The sequence below is a fragment of the Apium graveolens genome, chromosome 1 (genome assembly GCF_009905375.1).
Source record: "Apium graveolens cultivar Ventura chromosome 1, ASM990537v1, whole genome shotgun sequence".
Classification (NCBI taxonomy): domain Eukaryota; kingdom Viridiplantae; phylum Streptophyta; class Magnoliopsida; order Apiales; family Apiaceae; genus Apium; species Apium graveolens.
In genome coordinates, this window is record NC_133647.1 from 199,778,446 (window position 1) to 199,801,046 (window position 22,601).

Consider the following 22,601-nt stretch of genomic DNA (forward strand, 5'->3'; position numbering starts at 1 on the left):
AATGCCGAGGAGTAGGGCATTCGATCGGTTCGGTCCAGAACCGGACCGAACCGAATAAACTGAAAAATCGAATTATTATTTTTCTTGAACCGGACCGGACCGAACCGAAATTGTAATATGGCCGAACCGAACCGAAATAATATAGTTCGGTCCGGTTTTGGATCGAACGGACCGGTTTTTTTTTTTCAAAAAATAAAATTATATTGAAATTTTAAACCAAAATTATAAAATCTAAAATATAATTAGAGTATGGTGATATATAGAGTACTAAGAGTGTATAAATATAATTAAAAATTATGATTATAATTTTTTTAAGATATATGTAAAATGTATATAATATAAAATTATATTATTTATAATCTGGTCTATTCGGTTTATTCGGTCCGGACCTATATATTTTTTTAAAGATCGGACCGAACCGAATTCCATTTCGGTCTATTCGATCCGGACCAAATAAACTGAATTTCTGAAAAATCAGGACCGAACCAAATTAGCCCGATTCAATTTGGTTTTTCGATTTTCTTATTTCGTTTCGGTTTTTCTCCCCCTACCAAGAAGGGTTGAGGATTATGCTTAACGACTCCAAGCCCGAAGTCTTCTCGTATCTACTGAATCATTAATTCAGGGGCCATAGTTAGGTCATTTCCCATAAATTGCATCATAAAATAGCAGGCACCTATAAATGAGACTCACACCGAAAATGACAAGATGTTCGGTATTCTTCTACTTCTTGGCGTATTGCTTGTTTTGCTAGACTGGATGAACTAAGCCACTGACATTCCACGGTCAACGTTGTAATTATACTCGTCCGTTTCATTTCAATGACTTTTCTACACACATTTTTATATATTTTTTTTAAATTAAAATTTAAATTATATATTTTTATTAAAAAAAGAAAATTTTAAAAATTGTTATTTTAAGTAAACTATCAAAACATTTCGAAGTGAGTGTAAAAAAATTAAACAATTATTAAAAAAGGGAAGTATATCGTTTAAATTATTTTGTCTCTAATTCAACTGGGTTCAGCCTCCAAGTATGACTATTCTTTTTGGCATTATATAGTACTGCCTATTGGTCTTATTTCTATTACTTCATGTGTTTTTTCTATTTGTCATTTTGATTTTGCATATATTTTAATATATGTGGATCAATTAGTTAGAATTATTGTCTTTATTTTTTTTAAATAAAAGTAGATATTTTATATTTTATTTTATAATTTTTTTTAATTATATTCCTGTCTATTCAGTCAAAACACATTAAAATGTGTGTAATAATCAAAGCGACAAATAAGCAAAAAAGAGAGTACTTGACAACTTGTGTCCATTCAATAATTCAACTTGTCTTTTTCAAGTTGATATGTGAATTTAATAAATTGAACCCGTGACCAATTAAAATTAATAACCTTTATTAATTAGGGAAACTTTTTTTCAAGTGGTACTTTGATTTCAATTATTTTTTGGTTTTACCACCTTTTAATTTCATTTATGATTAACTCTAAGAAAATTATTATTACCTTTTTGATTCGTATATGACTTATAATTCTGTATGTATTATTTTTATCCGTTTTTTGAATTTTAGAACCATACTTTTTTAATTGTTTTTATAGGTATGAATCCTATTTTTAATTATTTTTTAAAAATAAATATGTTCATAAATTGGCCCAACTAAATATGTTCTGAAAAATATAAACCACGGCCAAGTATACGTCATGTGTTTAAATTGAAATATTCTAATTTATAATTTTTTTAATTTGTTGGTGGAATTCCATTTTAATAAAACGATATGTGTAATTTGGTTTCACCCCTAGAAAATAATACATTTGTTTAAACTGTATTATGATTACAATTCTATTTTTGTAGAACTCTAAATTATTTCTTGATAGGGTACTTTCTAAGTATACTTACGCCGTATTTTGGTTTCACTTCTAAATTTATATTTTATGTATAGTTCTATGTTGTTTATTAACGAAATATAGATTGTTGGAATTATATTATAATTATGACATTTTTATTTTCGTAGATTTTTTTATATTTTATTAAAATAATATAATGTAATTTTTTATGTCTTTTCGGACAACAACAGATACATAATAATAACGTTGAGTTTGTTATTCTAATAATATTTGAGTTAATGAAAGATACATAAAAGAAAAATTACAATAATAGTACAAATTTATTTATTATATATTTTAATTATAATTTAGAATTAATTTTTATAATTATTATATAATACTGATATTTTGATCTTTCTCGTGTTTGGCACGGGTTACCAGAGAGTATGAATTAAATATCAAACGTGCATCTCTCGACTGAACCGGGGATGTCAAAAATACACCCCAACTGAACGGCATATCAAAAATACACATGAAGTGGCCAGTGGTATTTGCAAGTAAGTCGAATTTAACTGAATTGAATCTAAGGGTGTTAATTCATGCACGTCCTATAGTTATTCATGCACCTTCTTTTATGCATTTTAATATGGGTTAAGGGTAAAAAACATCATGTATTAAAAGGGTGAGAGCAAATAAGCCCCTCTACTTTATTTTGGTTCAAATAAACCCTCCTTATTAAAATGATGGTTAAAAAAAAACCACTCGTATCATATTTGATTAACCATGGTTACTATCAATATGAAATATAGTAACATATCTAGTTACTTTTCAAATTAATTACATTAGAAATTTATAAATTATTTATACTTTCTTATAACTAATTTATACCCAACGCACGGTATGCTTTATTAATGTAATTTATAAAATTGATATATAATTTTTAAAAATTATTTTTTAAGAAAATTGAAAAATAATATTTGTAAATCCAATTGATTATACTTATTTTATTAACACTAGCGTGTAGACCGTGCGATACACGGTTTTTAAAATTTACTTGTTTTATTTTTTAAAATTTATTTTGATAATTTTTTAATGTATATGTATATTATTACTTTACTTCTTATATTTTTCCAATTTTTTTTATTATTTTTGATAAATATGTAAATATTAAGAAATATACGGATGCTGAATTAAATTAACTTTTTTTTTGCAATGTATATTATATAACTATATATATCAGAATATATAATCATATTCTAGCTACGGTGGTATCATCATATTATATTTTAATGTTTAAATAGATTATTTTTCATGATTGATTAAACATATAATCATATCTATACTATATTATAATAGACGAAATATTAAAAATTTGGTAGTCCGTCAGTCGGTCGGTACTTGCTGAAATTACTTAATTATCTTTACTTAACTATTTTTTATTAAACCACTAAAGATTGAAATATTATTAAAAACTAAGTTTAATAAAAAAGTTATTAAAAATTTGACCGGTAGGCAGGGGCGGATCCATGATTTAAATTTCATTATATTAATATATAAACTGTTTTCATAGGTTCAGGGTTCGAATCCCGTCAACAGCGTGTTATATTTAAATTTTTATATTTTTTATTTTTAACAAATCATACAGGTTCAAGATTGGAGTCCCGTGAACATATTATATATTATATTATTTATTTTTCAGTGAAGTCTCAAATTATTATAAAACATATATTATTATAATTTATTATGTTACTCAATTTATTTTTCAACTATTGAAAATTTATATTAAGATATTATTAATTTTAATATAAAATATATTATTAAAAATTATTCGAGTGTTAAAAACAATCAGTGCATCGCACGGGGTATATGCTAGTTATATATAGGACTGTATTAAGACATTGTAGCGTAGCGTGTTTGAATAATAGTAAAATAATGTAATCTACAATACATAATATATGGTATCGTATTCCTTGAAAGAATCTAAATTTGATTTTAAAATATATAACCACGGTTAACAAAATATGATAACAAGGGTGTTGTGAGAGGAAAATGGTACAACACTTTTTGGAGGAAATCGCTGAAATAAAGGGAAGCACGCCTGGATTTAGGTCTAGTCGACGGCCTATTCGTGACAGCTGTATACGCCCGACTCGCCGGAAGCCGGTGACGAGCAAGGCTGTGTTTGGACTGAATTTGCAAGGTTCCCGAGATGTGATGACTGAATAATTCCTACTCAGTCATAGATGTACTCGAGAGATCTCACGGAATGATTCTTCTCAATTATTAGTAGAGAAACGTGTATCTGTGTAACCCCGCAAATGGCCTACATATTATATATTTATAGGAATCAAGTCTGCATGTAGTTCTAGTTGCTGTTGGACTCTTCATCAGATTTGCCAACCACGTTTTTGCCCAGGCTTAGGGCTGTTCTTGATCCTTATCCAGCTAGGTTTAGGCTAGGATAAGAGAGTCCTACTACCAATACACCACTAACCTTTACTTATCCATGTAATTATTGTATTTATCAACCATATATATGTATATTCCATACATGCATCAAATAAATCCGTTTGCAAGTAGTTGTAAGTCACTAGGAGTCGTTTCCTTCTTGCTGTCCCATTGTAGAGTTCGTCTTCGACTAGGACACTACTTTTGCAGGCCTCTTGCTACTGTCAGAATAGCCCCAGCTAAGCAGCATGCCTTGAAGACCCCGGTGTCTTGGCACACCTCAGAAACCCTAGGGTATTTGGCATCCTCAAAGCGTGCTTCTAGCCTTCCTTCGCTAACACTCCTTCAAATAGGCAATCACCATATTCCCTATACCCCTATAATAATAATCCATACGTGTCTAATACCCCCTGTTCTGCCATCCGCAAGTCCCAGTTCTCCCTATGGACCATAAATCCGGCCCATGGCTGATTTTAGGCACAACAACTACCCCCCGGTTCCCCATAGTCATTGCATGCTTGGGGAACCTTAACATTTCTCATTGCTCAACCCTATTTTTCATAAGATCTTGTGGGATTCACTGTATGCAGCCTCATAGGATCTCCCTCACGAGCCCATGACCATATCCTTGATAAGAAACTTAAATTAGCCCTACCTAACCTCTTTACAATTTCCTATCATGTTATAGGCTTTATGGTATTCTGCGTATAACCCTATACACCTTGGGCTAAGAGGTTTTGGGACAATTCCCCTTTATTCTCTATGCCCTAGTTTTTGTGCCAATCACATAACTTAGTCTCGACAATTCCACGATGTCCCCTTGATTTTACTACAAAACTGGAATTTGCATCCTTATTAACCCATAATCCCTTTCAATTTAGAGTCCTTGTAACATTTAAATTCCTGATTTTAAATTCAAAAATATACTAAGCAACTCCTAATCCCACTCTTTTTCCTTGGAAATAGCTAAATTAAAAATCAAAAACCCATCTAGATTTTCGTAATCCATTAATCAATTTATTTAAGTGGTTATTTCCCCCACTTTTGCTAACCTTTCTACCTTCTCATATATATATAACCCACTCGTCCCCCTTCTCCTTTTTCTTTCACAAACACAAAAGCAACACAGGAGAGAGAGAGAGTGCAGAGACAAGAAGGTCGATCTCCGTTCGAAGCTTCAATACCCTAATCGAGCTCTCCTTCCCCTCCGTTTGAAAGGTACAAACCCTTCATCTCCCTATTTTTGATTCTCATATACACCCTTATGCATATATATATATGCGTATGTATATATCCATGTACTCGCCTAGCTTGACTGAAATCTTAACTCTTAACATGCTTAGTATCGATTTGTTGCCCAACTTGATATGCATGTTTGAATCGGTAAGGTCGTTATTTGCTTCACCGCGCGTTTTGATGTAGTGAATATTGGTCGGAATCGGCCCTATTCTCCGGTGACTCTTCACTTTCCTCCGCCCCTATCCCTTAGTATATGTATATATATCTTTTTTTTACATGCATGAGCAAATCGACTGTTGATTGTGTTTGTGATCTCGTAATCAACTATTTCATATCCCGTATATTCGTAATTATGGATAACCTCGACCAATCTTCATACCCTATATTGATATTTGGCTCGTAGACTTCTAGGTCCTTTGCTCAGGGTGTGATTAGGGGTATACCCCTCCTGGGGTTAGGCCAGCTTCCTTAATACCCCATAATTCAGGTGTATTTGAATACCTTTTAGACCCCTAGGACCCTGTAGTCTATATCCATTATGCATGCCTGCCTTCTCGGGTCCTTACCAATCTTGATACCCCTATATCCTTCCCTCATTAGTCACACGGAAGCCCCTTCTTCACGTTGTGTAAGAAATCTTAGAGTGGATAACTTACTCTATTTTTTCTTTTGCAGATGTCTACCTCTAGGGCTTCCAGCAACTCTAAGGGTTCAGCCATGGGCGGTGTATTCTCCTCTTCTGAAAACACAGCCAGTGATGCCCTTGTTCCTGTCAACTTATCCCAAGCCTTCCTATCTTCAGCCTCTACCGTAGGTGGCCGAACTCGCTCTAAAGTGAAGGTACTTGACCCCCTAAGAGCCCAGATATCCCTAAGGATAACCTCTTCTTCCAAAGGTAATAGCCCTGTTGACCTGGCTTCCTCTGACGAGGAGGTAGATTCTCGTAACCAGAATACCCCTATAGGTAGGACAAAACTTTTTACTGAGGAGATTGAGTCCTTGATTCCTGACAAACCCTCTGATAATGAGATTGCTTTAGCTGCTAGCTACTCTCACGGGGATGATGCCAATTCCCATATAGACCCAAAACCATACGATTTCCTGAAACCCTCCATGACTCTGGTGACCCTTGATAGCCTGTCAGACAAGATAGTCTCTGGGTGCACTCTGGTGGTACCTCAACACCACGAAAGGTGCCAGAATTTTACCAACCTTAAATCATATCAGTCTGTTCCAAAAGCAGTAATATCGGCCCAATTCTTCAAGCAGGGTTTCTCTCTCCCTTTATACCCATTTTTTGTTGAGATTCTCAACTTTTACGGACTAGCCCCTCACCAGCTAACACCCAACTCATACCGCACAGCTGCGAGTATGTACATTCTTTATCACCAAGAGTATTCTGAGGCCTTGACAACATATGAACTAGGCTACTTCTACCAGTTAAAGCCATCAGGTAGGTCTAGTGGGTTTTTCTACCATACCTTGTGGAATGTTCATCATGGCAAGTGCATGACAAGTTGTAAACAAACGATGGCAGGTTGGGCCAATCAATTTTTGTATTGTTATGATTGCCCCTCGTATCGTACGACCTTTAACGACTCCCCCTATATGCATGTTCAATCTCCCTTGGAAGGAGAGGAATTAGCTAGAGCCCCGGGTATTTTGGAGAAGTATAAGGGCCTAAAGGATGATTCTGGTCTTTTTACCCCAGAAAATTTATGTGAGTTAAAGTTTGGTTTACCCAAGGAGTACGCGACTCCTAACCCAGGTATCATTCTTGCTGGAGAGACCTTTCTTCCAAGGGGCTCTTCCCTTTTCTCATATAGTCCCTTCCTTACTTAATTTCTTATGCTTGTTGAGAAATATATGTTCCTGTACCCCCTTCACACGCATTCTTAACACATTTTTCTTTTACATGCCATTTATTTCCCTATTTATTATGGCTAACGTGTTTATGTTGCATTGCAGACATGTCTTTTGTGAAGAACCCCACAAGCTATGATGACCTTTTTGGAGAGGATGTGAAAGTTGAAGCTGCTTTGAGAGCTACCCCTGTGTCACAGGCCCCCCTCGCCAGGTTTCAAAAGATCACTCCTCCGGGCTTCCCAGGAAGAAGGCTATTCGCCCTCCTGCCGGTCTCCCTGCCAGCTCTGGTTCCCGATCTGCAAAAAGGCTGAAGCCTTCTCTGGAAGACCCCCCATCTCACAGTTCACCAAAAAAGCAGAAGTTCTATGAGATGGCGGGGAATCAAATCCCAGAGACCGCTGTAGCAGAGTGGGACAAGCTAAGGTTGGTGGAGGCTGCTCGTGACCGGTCCCTGGCTAGTGCAAAGGCTCTATTCTTGGATATGAAGTTTGGGGAGCAGATCGCGGAGGTGGCTAGCAGCGACAAAAAGCTGAGGGAAGAGATTAAGCAGCTTAAGACTAGCTTGTCAGGGAAAGAGACCGAGGTTAAAGGCCTTGAGGAGATTTGACCAAATTGAAGTTGTCTGAGGCTAGTTTAAAGAAGAAAAAGGGGTCTCTATCCAAATCCATACAGGTGTGTCAAAAAGAGAACAAAAGCTTATCCAAACAGGTTGACAGTTTGAGTACTCAAGTTGAGAGCCTATCCGGTGAGGCTCAAGTGGCTAGGGAAAAGCTGGTCTTTAATACTGGTCGTGAGGCTGGTATTAAGGACTGTGTGAAGATAGCGTATGAGAAATTCCCCGATATCCCCTGGGCTGAGCTAAGACCAGAGGCCGCAGAAGTTCTGGAAGAGGTGAAGGCTCAGAAGGCCAAAGAGGGGTATGTTCCAAAGGTTGACCCCGTCGAGGGTGTGATCAATGATGCTAGTGAAGAAGCCTCAGACACTCGGATCGTGGAGCAGACCCTTAACGTGAAACCTTTGGTCATTGACCCCCCAGCTGTTGAATCTTGTAACACCCCCAAATCCGGGGTCGGGGATTCGGGTTGTCACGAGTTCCATTTCCCTTATCAATACTTAATCTTAACAGTCAACCAACTACTGCGTACTGTGACCCCACAATATACACACACACACACCACAAGTTATAGTCTCAGAGATGAATATCCAAAAATAACACAAGTCATCTTATTCCACAATTATAAACCATTTCACCATAAAAAAGGTTTCTGAATATTTTACGTATTCTTTGCCATTATTACAATTCATAAATATACATAAGTCTGGTACATCAAAAGTTGAAAGCCTAGCCTATTGGTAGATCCTACCTCGGCTATAACGACATCAACGCTTACAGGAAACTGCGGAACGTTTCCTATCCGCTCGCGAATTGGGAGCTTGGTCCTATTCATATTGTCTATCTGATGTTGTGTGATGAAAGAAGAAAGCAAGGGTGAGCAATAAGCCCACCGAAATAATATGTATAATAATTAACAATATATGAGCATTCTCATAGTACTCATGAAAGCCTCGGTCAAAAGAAATGAACCAAGTTTGATATCTTAATGCGATTTGCCCAACATGAAGATTCCAGGACATGGAGCCTTCGGGGCAAATTGGGAAGTCCCGTATAAAATAAAGACTGTCTTGTGGGAAGGCACGTATCATCTGGAAGATTTGGACGGAAAATTGCTTTCACGGGCGTGGAATGCTGAACTCTTGAAGAAGTATTATCAGTAAACCAGTCAAGGTAATTCTCTCATAGGCCTCTTTCAGGCTATAGGATAAATAAAGATAGCCCATTAGTTAGGGCTATTATGTTTTAGGGATTATTCATTTAGCTCATTAACCTGTTTCAGTAGACAGCCAGAAGGTAGTACATGTACACCTCCGGGGAAAACACGTTCAGGCAGTTTGCCTTAATAGATCATGACTTGTTTTTACGTTATCTACTTCTGGCATATAGATTATTGTTTTTGTTTTTGCGCAATCATCGCAGTCAAGCCCATATGTTTAAAACAAATATAACATGATTACTTAGAATATAATTGCTTTGAGTAATACGAATGTTTCTTGATATGATAATTCCTGCTTTAGTTCTTCACCATAAAAATTATTGATGCTAAAGAACTCGGGGGGTAGTAGCATGCATATATGGGCACATACGTTTATCTTGTCTGGCCTTGAAATGGGATAATTTTAAGCAAAAATTAATAACTTGGAATAAAAGTGTGTAGGCATATACACTTATCATGAATAGCCTGGGAATAGGATGGCTACAAGGAAAATTAAAAATTTTATGTTTTATTGAAAGTGGAATATTATGAATGGATAAAAATGAATTTAACATGGATTATATCGGAACGGATTCGGAGAACCTGGGGACACTAGGGTTATACGAATCTCGGATAATGGCTAAGGGCTGCATATGGCTTGGGAAAGCCGGGAATGTGTAAGACTCAAAATGAAGTAAGGATACTTCAAAACCTGTCTCTAACATGAAGTGGAATAACTTCAGGACCTGTTAATCAGGAAACACAAGGGCTAATGGGAAAGTCCAGGGGATATATGGGTACCTTGGAATTCTATAAAACAAATATAGATTTATTGGTCACCCGGGAAATGGATAAGTGTGGAATACATTAAGGATGGACATGGGAATATTGTAACAGTGCATGTTATATGAAATCTAGTGAGACAGGTCATATACATGTTTAAGGCTCGGGGGGTACGCAAGGTGGTAAAATGATTGCACAATATTACCCCCGAAAGCTGAGCTTATTTGTGGAGAATTATCCACGGGAAGAGTAAGGAATTTACTCATGGAGAGGTAAGGAATTTACCCATGGAAGGTAAGGAATTTACCCACAGAAAGGTAAGGAATTTACCTACAGAAAGGTAAGGAAATTACCCTCAAAATATACTACAAGAAATCATAACTTAATAAAAATTTGGAGTGATATCATATGGTGATAACGAAATCCTACTTATGGTCTACGGACATAGGGTGCGGCTTAGGCTCACTATGATAAGTGAAATATGTATTCCTAAGGCAGTATGCCTAGGGGATATACGGGAATAAGTATGGGTTATTAGCACAGGATAATATAGCTAGGGTATGTGTAAAATTCTAACAGGTTGGTTATTTTAACACTGACCTCAAGGCATATATCACAAGTTGATATTAACCTACTAGGGAATACCCTAGAGTATGCATGGAAACACTTAAGGAAATATGGCACATAATCTAATTATAGAAGCGACGTAGAGTGGATCAAGTCGTTAAAAAATTACAACCTGCGAGGCACTCAGAGGTGCCCGCACCCTCATCCAGATGAAACCAAGTTTTGGCACAAAGGCCTGAGATAATGAAAATTAAGGAAACAATAAAATCCACCCCACTTCGAGGTATTAAAGTTCATGGCCTAGCCAAGGAAAATATTAAAACATACTAACCCTCATGGGTTGGAGTAGCTCCAAACGCGTCAGCAGCAGGGGAAGGCTCTTTTTCCTCGACGCCCTTCTCTGGAGATTTGTAATAACCCCAATTTTTGGAATTTTTGAAACACGGATGAATAGTAACTTTTGCTGATGATGCTGATTAAGGAAAATTATCAGACCACGCTATATATGAATACTGTTATGAAAATTCTAAGATCGTATTAGTATTCCATAAAGTAAATAAGTGTATGTAAAGATCATCAGAATCCAAATTCGAACACTTTAATTTTTCCCGAAAATCCACCAGATACCGAAAGAATTGAGTATAAGGTAACATGATTAAAAGGATTTAATTCAAGGATTATAAGAGAGGATCATAAAAGGAATATAAAATATTGAGAAAGGTTTAGGGGAACCCAAGTAATAAGATCCCGGGTATGATCCCTCAAACAATAAACGAGAACGAAAGTTAAGCGAACCGTATAACAGATCAACGGTCATTAGCCAAGTAATTAGGAGCTAATCAAAGAGGTTAGTGATGATGATGTCATCAAACCAACAAGAAGAGGACAAGTGTGGGAAGATGACATAGGAAAGTGACATAAGCATGACCAAAAAAGGAAGGAAGGTTGGTTGATTATAAACCACACAAAATTCACCATGGTTAAAAGGTAATAAATCAAAACAAAAGTGGATCAACCAAGCCAAAACAATTCATAAAACAAAAACACACAAGTTGAATTTCATTATTCAAGAGAAGCTTTCGGCCAAAACCAGAGCAGCAACTTCAAACTACCATATCTTACCTTCCTTAGGACGAGGTCCCCAACCTGCAATGGCCAGGCTCTAACCTTCTTGTCAAAGTACTTACGGGTCCTTTGCTGGTAGGCAGCTAGCTTCAGGTGGGAGGTGGCCCGTACTTCTTCCACAAGATCCAAATACAGCCGATGATTAACCTCATTATCTATGGGGTTATAATTATCACGCCCGAATGACCCAGAGCCTATCTCCACAGGAACCATAGCCTCACATCCGTAAGCCAAAGTGAATGGGGATTCTCCAGTGGTTGTCCTGGGTGTAGTATTATAAGACCATAACACCATGGGCAGTTCTTCAGGCCAATACCCCTTCTTCTCCTCCAACTTAGCCTTGAGGGTATGCTTGATTATCTTATTCACCGCTTCAGTTTGCCCATTGCTTTGAGGGTGACAGACTGCAGAGAAACCCTTATGGATCTTTAAGTCATCACAAAGCTTTTGCATTTCTTTACTGTTGAATTGCTTCCCATTATCCGAGATCAACTTATAAGGGACCCCGAATCTGCACACAATGGCCCAAAAAACGAATTCCTTCAGTTTGGCTGCCGTAATGGTAGCCAATGGCTCAGCCTCTGCCCACTTGGTAAAATAATCAACGGCTACTACAACGTACTTTACCCCGCCTTTTCCTTTAGGTAATTCCCCAATCAGGTCTATCCCCCAGACAGCAAAGGGCCAAGGGCTAGTTATTTGCTTCAAAGGTACAGCAGGGTGACTATTTAGGTTAGCAAACCTTTGGCATCGATCACATGCGTGGGCGAACTCATGGGCGTCTTTTTGTAGAGTTGGCCAGTAATATCCCTGTCTCAATATCTTATGGGCAACAGAAGTTCCTCTGGCATGGTTCCCGCATATACCCCCATATACCTCCCACATAATGTAGTCATATTCGTCTCCAGCTACACACCTCAAAAGAGGCCTGTTAAAAACCCTTTTGTACAGATTTTCATTGTAGATAATATACCTTGCTGCCCTGTACTTAACCCTCCTAGCCTCATCTTTGTCCACAGGGAGTGTTCCTTTTGTGATATAGTCCAAAATGGGAGTGACCCACGACTTTTCCCTTTGGACTTCTACCCCCATGACCTCAGCCTGAAAGATACTAGGCTGCTTTTGGATCTCCAGGGGTATTACTCCCAACAGTGTAGCTTCCCTTTGAGATCCTAGTTTGGCCAAGGCATTTGCATCCGCATTTTGTGCGCGGGGAATTTGTTCCAGGTTGACTTCGTTGAATTTACCCATTAGCTCTTGTGCATGCCTCATATATAGGTCGGTACGGGGGCCTCTAGCCTGAAAGCTTCCTTTGATATGTCCAACCACTAGCATCGAATCACTAAACACATTGAGATTCTCAACCTTCATCTCGAGGGCCAGCTTTAATCCTGCTATTAGTGCCTCGTATTCAACATCGTTATTGGTTGCCTTGAAGCCAAAGTGAATAGAACTTTGGAGTTTATGCCCTTCAGGGCTAACCAACACTATACCCGAGCCTGCTGCATTCCCATTCACCGCCCCATCAACATATAAAGTCCACCAAGGTGAGCAGTTTTCCATGGGGATTTCCATAGGTGTTGATTTAGTGGCGCATTCCTTCCCACTTATTTCACACGAAGAGGGGAATTCCAGGAAGAAATTGGCCAAAGCTTGCCCCTTAATAGCAGTCCTGGGCTTATACTCCACATCAAATTGCCCCAACTCGACAACCCATTTCATCATCCTTCCCGAAGCTTCAGGTTTGTGCATAACCTGCCTTAGGGGAAATGAAGTTCTGACTTCCACCCGATGTGCTTGAAAATACGGCCTCAACTTCCTTGAGGCTAAAATTAGGGCATAGGCCAATTTTTCCATATTCGTGTACCGGGTCTCAGCGTCCAATAGTCTCTTACTCATTGTAATAGACAGGGTATTGCACCTGCTCATCTTCCCGGACCAATACTGCACTGATTGAATAGTCTGAGACAGCTAAGTACAGCAGCAGGGTTTCTCCCTCCAAGGGCTTAGACAACAACGGGGGATTCCCTAGCTGTTCCTTGATTTTGGTGAAGGCCTCTTCACATTCGGTTGTCCACTCGAAGTTCTTTCCATTTTTTATAGCTGAGAAGAACTCCTTGCATTTGTCCGATGACTTAGAGACAAATCGGTTTAAGGCCGCTATCCTCCCCGTAAGGCTCTGCACCTCTCGAACGTTCTGAGGGGATCTCATTTCTAATAGCGCCTTGATTTTAGCGGGGTTTTCCTCAATACCCCTGTGGTTCACTATGAATCTCAAGAATTTCCCCGACTCTACCCCGAATATGCACTTCTGGGGGTTCAGCTTCATCCTGAATTGTCTTAATATGTTAAACATCTCTGAAAGGTGTATTATATGATCCCTTGCCACCTTCGAATTTACTAACATATCGTCCACGTATACCTCCATGGTTTTCCCAATTTGATTCTTAAACATCATATTGACTAGCCTTTGATATGTAGCCCCAACATTATCCAGACCGAAGGGCATTGCAATATAATAATATAGCCCCCTGTCAGTAATGAAGGATGTATGTTCTTGGTCGGGCTCATACATAGGGATTTGGTTATACCCCGAGTACGCATCCATGAAGCTCAGAAGGGCGTGAGCTGCCGTTGAATCCACTAGCTGATCAATACGAGGCAATGGGAAGCTATCTTTTGGGCATGCCTTATTCAAATCAGTGAAGTCCACACATGTACGCCATTTTCCATTAGGCATCTTAACCAAGACAGGATTCGCCAGCCACATGGGGTAGAATGATTCCCTTATTAGGCCGGCTTTCAATAGTCGGTCGACTTCTTCTTTCAGAGCCCAAGCCCTTTCTCCACTCATAGCCCTTCTTTTCTGCCTTATAGCCCTCTTGTCGGGGTCAATATTCAGATGGTGACACATGACTTTAGGATCCACCCCTAACATGTCAGAATGACTCCATGCAAAGACATCTAGGTTCTTCTTCAAGAACGATGTCAGGGCTATTTGCAATTCGGCACTTAGCTGTTTTCCAATATTGAGTTCCTTTGTCGGATCAAAATCATCTACCATAACTGAGACGGTGTCTCCAGCTGTACCTGCCTTTTCACTCGATTCCGGCATTCGAGGATCAAGGTCTATTTCCACCCCAAGTTGAGCCTCTTTAATTTCCTCTTTCTCGGGTAAAACATCACTGACATCAAGGTTTTCAAAATCAGTGTCATTGACCTCTTCAACTACCCCCTCCACCAGGGGTTCTACAACTTCTGTGATTTTCCCAATTTTCGGGGCCTCCGACAAGAGTACTTCTTTATGGGTACCTACCCCCTGAAAAGAGGCAACATCCGTGTATGGCTCCTCACCGGGATGTTGGAAAATCATAATTGCATTACAAGATTCCCTTTTTGACTTCACTTTCCACTCTTGAGGGGTATTTCCGTTTTTCTCATTAGCCGGCTCCAAGTATCGGTAGCACTCTTCACTTGAACCCCCATCAAACAGATGCCTACTTGCTCGCATAGCCAAATACAGAGCTCTGCTGTAACATTCCCTAGAGTCTGCATGGCAGCCCTTTACCCATCCAATTCCATTAGGGGTAGGGAATTTTATAGAGAAGTGATGAATAGACGTAATAATTCTCATTTCCCTTAGCATGGGTCTGCCAATAATCCCATTATAGGAGATATCTTCATTTACCACTAAAAACTCAGTGGCTCGCGTGGCTGTCCGAGGCTCTTCCCCCAAGGTAACAGGCAATTTAATTCGCCCCACCACCAAGACGGGGGGACCAGTAAATCCGTACACATCATTATAGCAGGGTAATAATTCACTGTCTACTAGCCCCATTTTCTGGTAAGTGCTATAGGCTAGGATGTTGACGGAACTCCCATTATCCACCAACATTCTGTATACATTAGCTCCTCCAATTAAAGCGTTTACGACTAAGGCATCATTATGGGGGTGATGCACGTGTCGGGCGTCTGCCTCTTTGAAGGTTACGTCGGCTGATTCCCCTTTAAAGTACTTGGGAGGCCTCTCTGACAGATTACAGACATTAGTGAGGATTGCCCCCTTGCCTCGTGAGCATAATTCTTCATGGCATTTCGGCTTGAGCCCCCAATGTAAGGACCTTCGATGATAGTATGGATGCTTTTGGCCCTTACGGGTCTCTCGGGATTTCCTTTTTCCCCTTCCTTTCCCACCTTATCATCTTTATACCTTTTAGCTTCTTCAGCTACAAATTCCATCAGAAACCCTTTTCTGATCAGATCCTCTATGTGGTCCTTCAAGTGACGACATTCCGCCGTCTCATGTCCATCAGCATCATGGAAAGCACAATATCGAGCCATATCCTTCCTTCCACGCGGCCCATTTCGGGCTGGTTTACGGAAAATGCCACTTTTCCCCCCAACTTCAAGGATATGCCCTATTGGGGCAGTTAAGGGGGTATACTCCGTATACCTAGCAGCCTCTCTTTTGGCGGGATATTTATAACCTGCGCTCCTTTGAGAGCCAGCAGTATTCACCGTAATTAGGGCTTTCTTATCATCCTTTTCTGACTTCTCCGTCTGGTTTCCACTATACGGGGTCGTCCCATATGAGGTTCTACGAGCATACCCCCTTCCTTTGGGGCTATAGGACCTATTCCTTTTATTTTTGCCCCAATTTCCCGAGCCTCCTGGGTTATTGTCCCTTTTGAGTTTAGCCAGAGATTTCTCCACCACCTTGTGGGGCTCTGCCTTGGCATAAAAGGCTGCTAGAGTCCTTGGCTCTCGTCGCTGAAGTTCTTTCCAGAAATCCGTTCATGGCTTAACCCCGATTATCAAAAAATTCTTATAAGTCTCTTCTGCGGCTTTCCTCACTTTGGATACTTCATCGTTAAAATGCTTCAGGTACTCGTTCAAAGTCTCATTATCCTTTTGCTTGATATTTGCCAGCGTATTGGCAGGTGGGGCGTATGCTACCGATGCCCGGAATTGGGACAGGAACATTTCGCTCATTTGCCTCCAGGACCTGATTGAGTTACCTGGAAGCCTCTTAAACCACTGGTGGGCGTTAGTGTAGCAGCCAGTAGACGGCACTTAGTCAATTTATTAATTTGGTACACCTCCATTTCCGTTCTAAAGCGGCTCAAATATTCCACGGGATTTGTGATTCCACTGAACTTTAAGTCCCCTACCCCCCTGTAAGAACGCGGAAGAGGAGAGTCCCTCACTCTTCTCGTAAAGGGGGATGTAACAGTCAAACTAGAGCGTGCATGCTTTTCGGCCTTTAACCTTCTCAGGGCTTCCCTCAAGTCTTTCACCTTATATTGCTTGTCTTCCCCATCCGAGAAGAGACTACCCTCAACATCTGAGTTATCAGTGGAATCCCCACTGGAGGGTATCATAGAATTATGATGAGAGCTAGCACTGCGCTCCTCCTCTTCCACAACCGGGGTCTTCACTGAACGGGATCTTCGATCCTGGGTATGAGACCGAGAACCTGATTTCTCCCTCTGAGAAGTCCGAGAGACTGTTTTTTCTCTTTGAGACCCCTTTGAGGCTGACTTCTCTGTTTGCTTTCGCCATTCAGCTCTATCTCGTGTCTCCATCAGCTTATAACGCAGGTCCTTGTTATTCAACTTTTCCCCCATCCTATCAAACACGCTGATGCTACGCGTGGGGGACCCCTCGGACTCGCGATAATCCTCCTCATCGGTATCCCAATCGGGATTTTCCTGATCAATTTCAACGTCAGAAAACGTTGGTTTCTTCTGATCATCTTCCAGGTCCTCTTCTTCATCATCAAAGTTAAGGCGAACCGGCGAGACTTGAGCCTTTTTAGCTTTTTGGCCACTACCATCATATTTTCGCCTCCACGTTTTCATTCTTAGAGACTTCTTCTCCAAGGAAACAATCTTTTGACTCATGTAATATCCCGTAATTTTTAGAATTAGATTAATAATTGAATAATAGAATAAAAGTATTAAAATTAGATAAGGACTAGGATTTAAAATTGAATTAGACTAATGGGCCTAAAATTTGAATCAGATACTAATATGGATAACTTGTAGGTTAAAATATAGGGTTTGGTATCGTTATAAATATACCATATTCGTCTTCCTCATTTTTAATATAAAAATTCGTAGGGCTCTACTCGACAAAAATCAGAAATCTTGTAAAATTCATAGAAAATTCATCGTAAGTCGGAATTCAATGATCCTGGACTTTTCGGAAAGATCTTTTCGTTATCTACAACTTTTATGTTTCGTGTTTTTCAAAATAACGTCGTTTAGAGGGTCAAAAAGGCTATATTCAGATCTGATCAGGTTTTGAGGTAAGTTTTCGATCGGTTTTGCTAGTGTTTTCAAACTTGTGTGTTATACATGTATATTTGATTATCAAAATTTGGGCTAAGTGATTATATATTTGAAAGTATTATATGTTACAAGTATACGTATTATTGTATCTCTGTGGTGTTTAGACGATAATTTTGGATCTTTGATTTGTGCCATGGTTTGTGAAAATATCGAATAAGAACTTAGGACCGCAGTCACCGGATTGTGGTGACAGTTTTCAGAAAATTTAGGACTGTTATCGCCGGGTTGTAGTGGTCGTGGCATGAATTAGGGATTTCAAATTATTGTTGTTTATGTGTTATGTGTATTGTGTGTATCGAATAAGAATAAGAATAAGAATATGTATCGAAAGTGTTTGTTTCGTATATCGTATCGTATAGAATGTCGTATTTTGTTATATATGTATGTGTTACTTGGCCTACTAGTTAGATCGATTATTTTTTTGCTGGGCTGTATAGCTCATTACTTACAAATTCAGGTTTCGTCTAAGAGTTCGAGTTGGATAGCATTGAAGTTTCGAGGACTTAAGATTGGAGTATATTAAATTTTGGGCTTCAGTTAGCTGCGATTTTGTAATAGTCACCATTGTAATAGAATTTTGGATTAATAATTGTATTGAAATTTAGTTTTGTATTTAGATTTAATAGTCCGGAAGTGCGGGCTGTTACAACTCATCTGTTCAATCTTCCTGAGGAGCTCCGAATTCGTAACTCCTCCATCTCCTTCTTCACGGTCATTATGACTCTCGCTTGCTGTTCGTTCATTACCGGAACTTCCCGACATCTCTCCTCTCTAGAGATTAATTCAAGCACGATAATGCCCCTCCTTCTAGCACCAGAAATGTTGTGAGAGGAAAATGGTACAACACTTTTTGGAGGAAATCGCTGAAATAACGGGAAGCACGCCTGGATTTAGGCCTAATCGACGGCCTATTCGTGACAGCTGTATACGCCCGACTCGCCGGAATCCGGTGGCGAGCAAGGCTTTGTTTGGACTGAATTTGCAAGGTTCCCGATATGTGATGACTGAATAATTCCTACTCAGTCATAGATGTACTCGAGAGATCTCACAGAATGTTTGTTCTCAATTATTAATAGAGAAACGTGTATGTGTGTAACCCCGCAAATGACCTACATATCCTATATTTATAGGAATCAAGTCCGCATGTAGTTCTAGTTGCTGTTGGACTCTTCATCAGATTTGCCAACCACGTTTTTGCCCAGGCTTAGGGCTGTTCTTGATCCTTATCTAGCTAGGTTTAAGCTAGGATAAGAGAGTCCTACTACCAATACACCACTAACATTTACTTATCCATATAATTATTGTATTTATCAACCATATATATGTATATTCCATACATGCATCAAATAAATCTGTTTGCAAGTAGTTGTAAGTCATTAGGAGTCGTTTCCTTCTTGCTGTCCCATTGTAGAGTTCGTCTTCGACTAGGACACTACTTCTGCAGGCCTCTTGCTACTGTCAGAATAGCCCCAACTAAGCAGCATGCCCTGAAGACCCCGGTGTCTTGACACACCTCAGAAACCGTAGGGTATTTGGCATCCTCAAAGCGTGCTTCTAGCCTTCCTTCGCTAACACTCCTTCAAATAGGCAACCACCATATTCCCTATACCCCTACAATAATAATCCATACGTGTCTAATACCCCATGTTCTGCCATCCGCAAGGCCCAGTTCTCCCTATGGGCCATAAATCCGGCCCATGGCTGATTTTAGGCACAACAAAGGGCTTATTTGAACTCATTATTTAATGATAAAGGGCTTACTTGATCTTTTTAATACTATAGGGGGGAATTTGCTCCACGCACTAAAACACAAGGGCTTTTTTGCTCATTAACTCTAACTTTTTTATTAAACTTAGTTTTTAATAATATTTCAATATTTAGTGGTTTAATAAAAAATAGTTAAGTAAGGATAATTAAGTAATTTCAGCAAGTACCGACCGACCGACCGACTACCAAACTTTTAATATTTCGTCTATTATAATATAGTATAGATATGATTATATGTTTGATCAATCATGAAAAATAATCTATTTAAACATTAAAATATAATATGATGATACCACCGTAGCTAGAATATGATTATATATTCTGATGTATATAGTTATATAATATACATCGCAAAAAAAAGTTAATTTAATTCAGCATCCATATATTTCTTAATATTTACATATTTATCAAAAATAATAAAAAATTGGAAAAATATAAGAAGTAAAGTAATAATATACATATACATAAAAAAATTATCAAAATAAATTTTAAAAAATAGAACAAGTAAATTTTAAAAACCGTGTATCGCACGGTCTACACGTTAGTGTTAATAAAATAAATATAATCAATTGGATTTAAAAATATTATTTTTCAATTTTCTTAAAAATAATTTTAAAAAATTATATATCAATTTTATAAATTACATTAATAAAACATACCGTGCGTTGGGTATAAATTAGTTATAAGAAAGTATAAATAATTTATAAATTTCTAATGTAATTAATTTGAAAAGTAACTAGATATGTTACTATATTTCATATTAATAGTAACCATGGTTAATCAAATATGATACGAGTGGTTTTTTTGAACCATCATTTTGATAAGGAGGGTTATTTGAACCAAAATAAAGTAGAGGGGCTTATTTGCTCTCACCCTTTTAATACAAGGTGTTTTTTACCCCTTAACCCAAAAAGTTATTAAAAATTTGACTGGTAGGCATGGGCGGATCCATGATTTAAATTTCATTATATTAATATATAAACTGTTTTCATAGGTTCAGGGTTCGAATCCCGTCAACAGCGTGTTATATTTAAATTTTTATATTCTTTATTTTTAACAAATTATACAGGTTCAAGATTGGAGTCCCATGGACATATTATATATTATATTATTTATTTTTCAGTCAAGTCTCAAATTATCATAAAACATATATTATTATAAATTATTATGTTCCTCAATTTATTTTTCAACTATTGAAAATTTATATTAATATATTAATAATTTTAATATAAAATATATTATTAAAAAATTATTCGAGTGTTAAAAACAATCTGTGCATCGCACGGGGTATATGCTAGTTATATATAGGACTGTATTAGGACATTGTAGCGTAGCATGTTTGAATAATAGTAAAATAATGTAATCTACAATACATAATATATTGTATCGTGTTCCTTGAAAGAATCTAAATTTGATTTTAAAATATATAACCACGGTTAACAAAATATGATAACAAGGGCTTATTTGAACTCATTATTTAATGATAAAGGGCTTACTTGATCCTTTTAATACTATAGGGGGATATTTGCTCCACGCACTGAAACACAAAAGCTTTTTTGCTCCTTAACTCTTTTATTAATATTAAAATACTTTTAAGTCTGTTCTTTTATTTATTATAATATTGATAATTTTATATATCTCTAATAACACTTACTATTTGGAGATCACTAACAAACTTTGAAACAGTTTTGATTCACAAGAATATTTAATGATTTGAAAAAAATGAAAAATTAAGAACGTTACTAAATCACAAAATAATATTGGATTTTTGTAAAACAACACGTGAGATTCAGTTTGGTTACTAATAACACCTTCAAATCTCACGGAAGTAGAATTCATCATTATGTCTCATGAGAACCTGTCTCTTAAATGCGACCTTGGTTCATGTGGTTTGCAGGCTATTGCGTGAACCGTAAGGTTTATCCAATACGCACCTAAGGGTAATGGCAGCAGGTTATTTACGAACAAAAAAATATAACTGATTAGCTTAGAAAGAACACCCTAACCATTGTTCTACATGGCATGATTTTATGAAGTTTATTTGGTTAAACGTGGCCATAAAAAAAGATACAAGGTTGACATGTGAAGATTATAGTTATTTTAGTCTAAAATAGATTTAGGTGTCAATAAATAAATTCAGGGTGTTTATAAATTATCATTCTAAATTTAAGGATTGATTAATGTTTTGATTAACGGAAAATTTATATTTTTTTAAAAAAAAATTGATATTTTTTCAAAAAATTAAAAAAAATAATAATTTTTTTTTAAATACTAATATTTTCAGTGAAATAATTACAAACATGTACTAAGTATATATATTCACATCATATTTACAAACAACATTATAAAATATGTATAATACTACAAATCAATACTAATTTATTAAATATAAATATAAATTTATCTTACTTTAATTTTAATATTTATGTGTATATTTATTTATTTCATGTGGTATAGTACATGCAAGGGTAAACCCGAAACTAATACTGAGTACAAATATATTTTTTAATGTACCTAAGATTAGGGCTGCAAAAAGGTCAAAACCATGACCGGGCTGAACCGGAACGGACCGGATCGAAGACCGGAATTTTTCAAAATTAAGGACCGAGAACTGGATCGGTTCTATCCGGTCTTGAGACCGGACCAGAAAAACCCGGTTTGGACCGGTTTAATTAATATTTATATAAAAAAATTATTTATATAATTTTATTTTATTTTTTCTTTTAAATTTATAGACATTAAAAAGTTTGTTACTTGGTACGTGAATAAAAATTTAAAAGTAATTATATATCTTATTATTTTAAAAGAAAT

General features: G+C 37.4%; 1 protein-coding gene across 1 annotated transcript; it reads right to left on the reverse strand.

Annotated features, from left to right (window-relative positions):
* Positions 1 to 13,561: 13,561 nt before the first annotated feature.
* Positions 13,562 to 15,565, reverse strand: LOC141716663 (uncharacterized). Its single transcript, XM_074518865.1, has one exon. The coding sequence runs from the start codon at positions 15,563 to 15,565 to the stop codon at positions 13,562 to 13,564; it is 2,004 nt and encodes a 667-aa protein (XP_074374966.1).
* Positions 15,566 to 22,601: the final 7,036 nt, after the last annotated feature.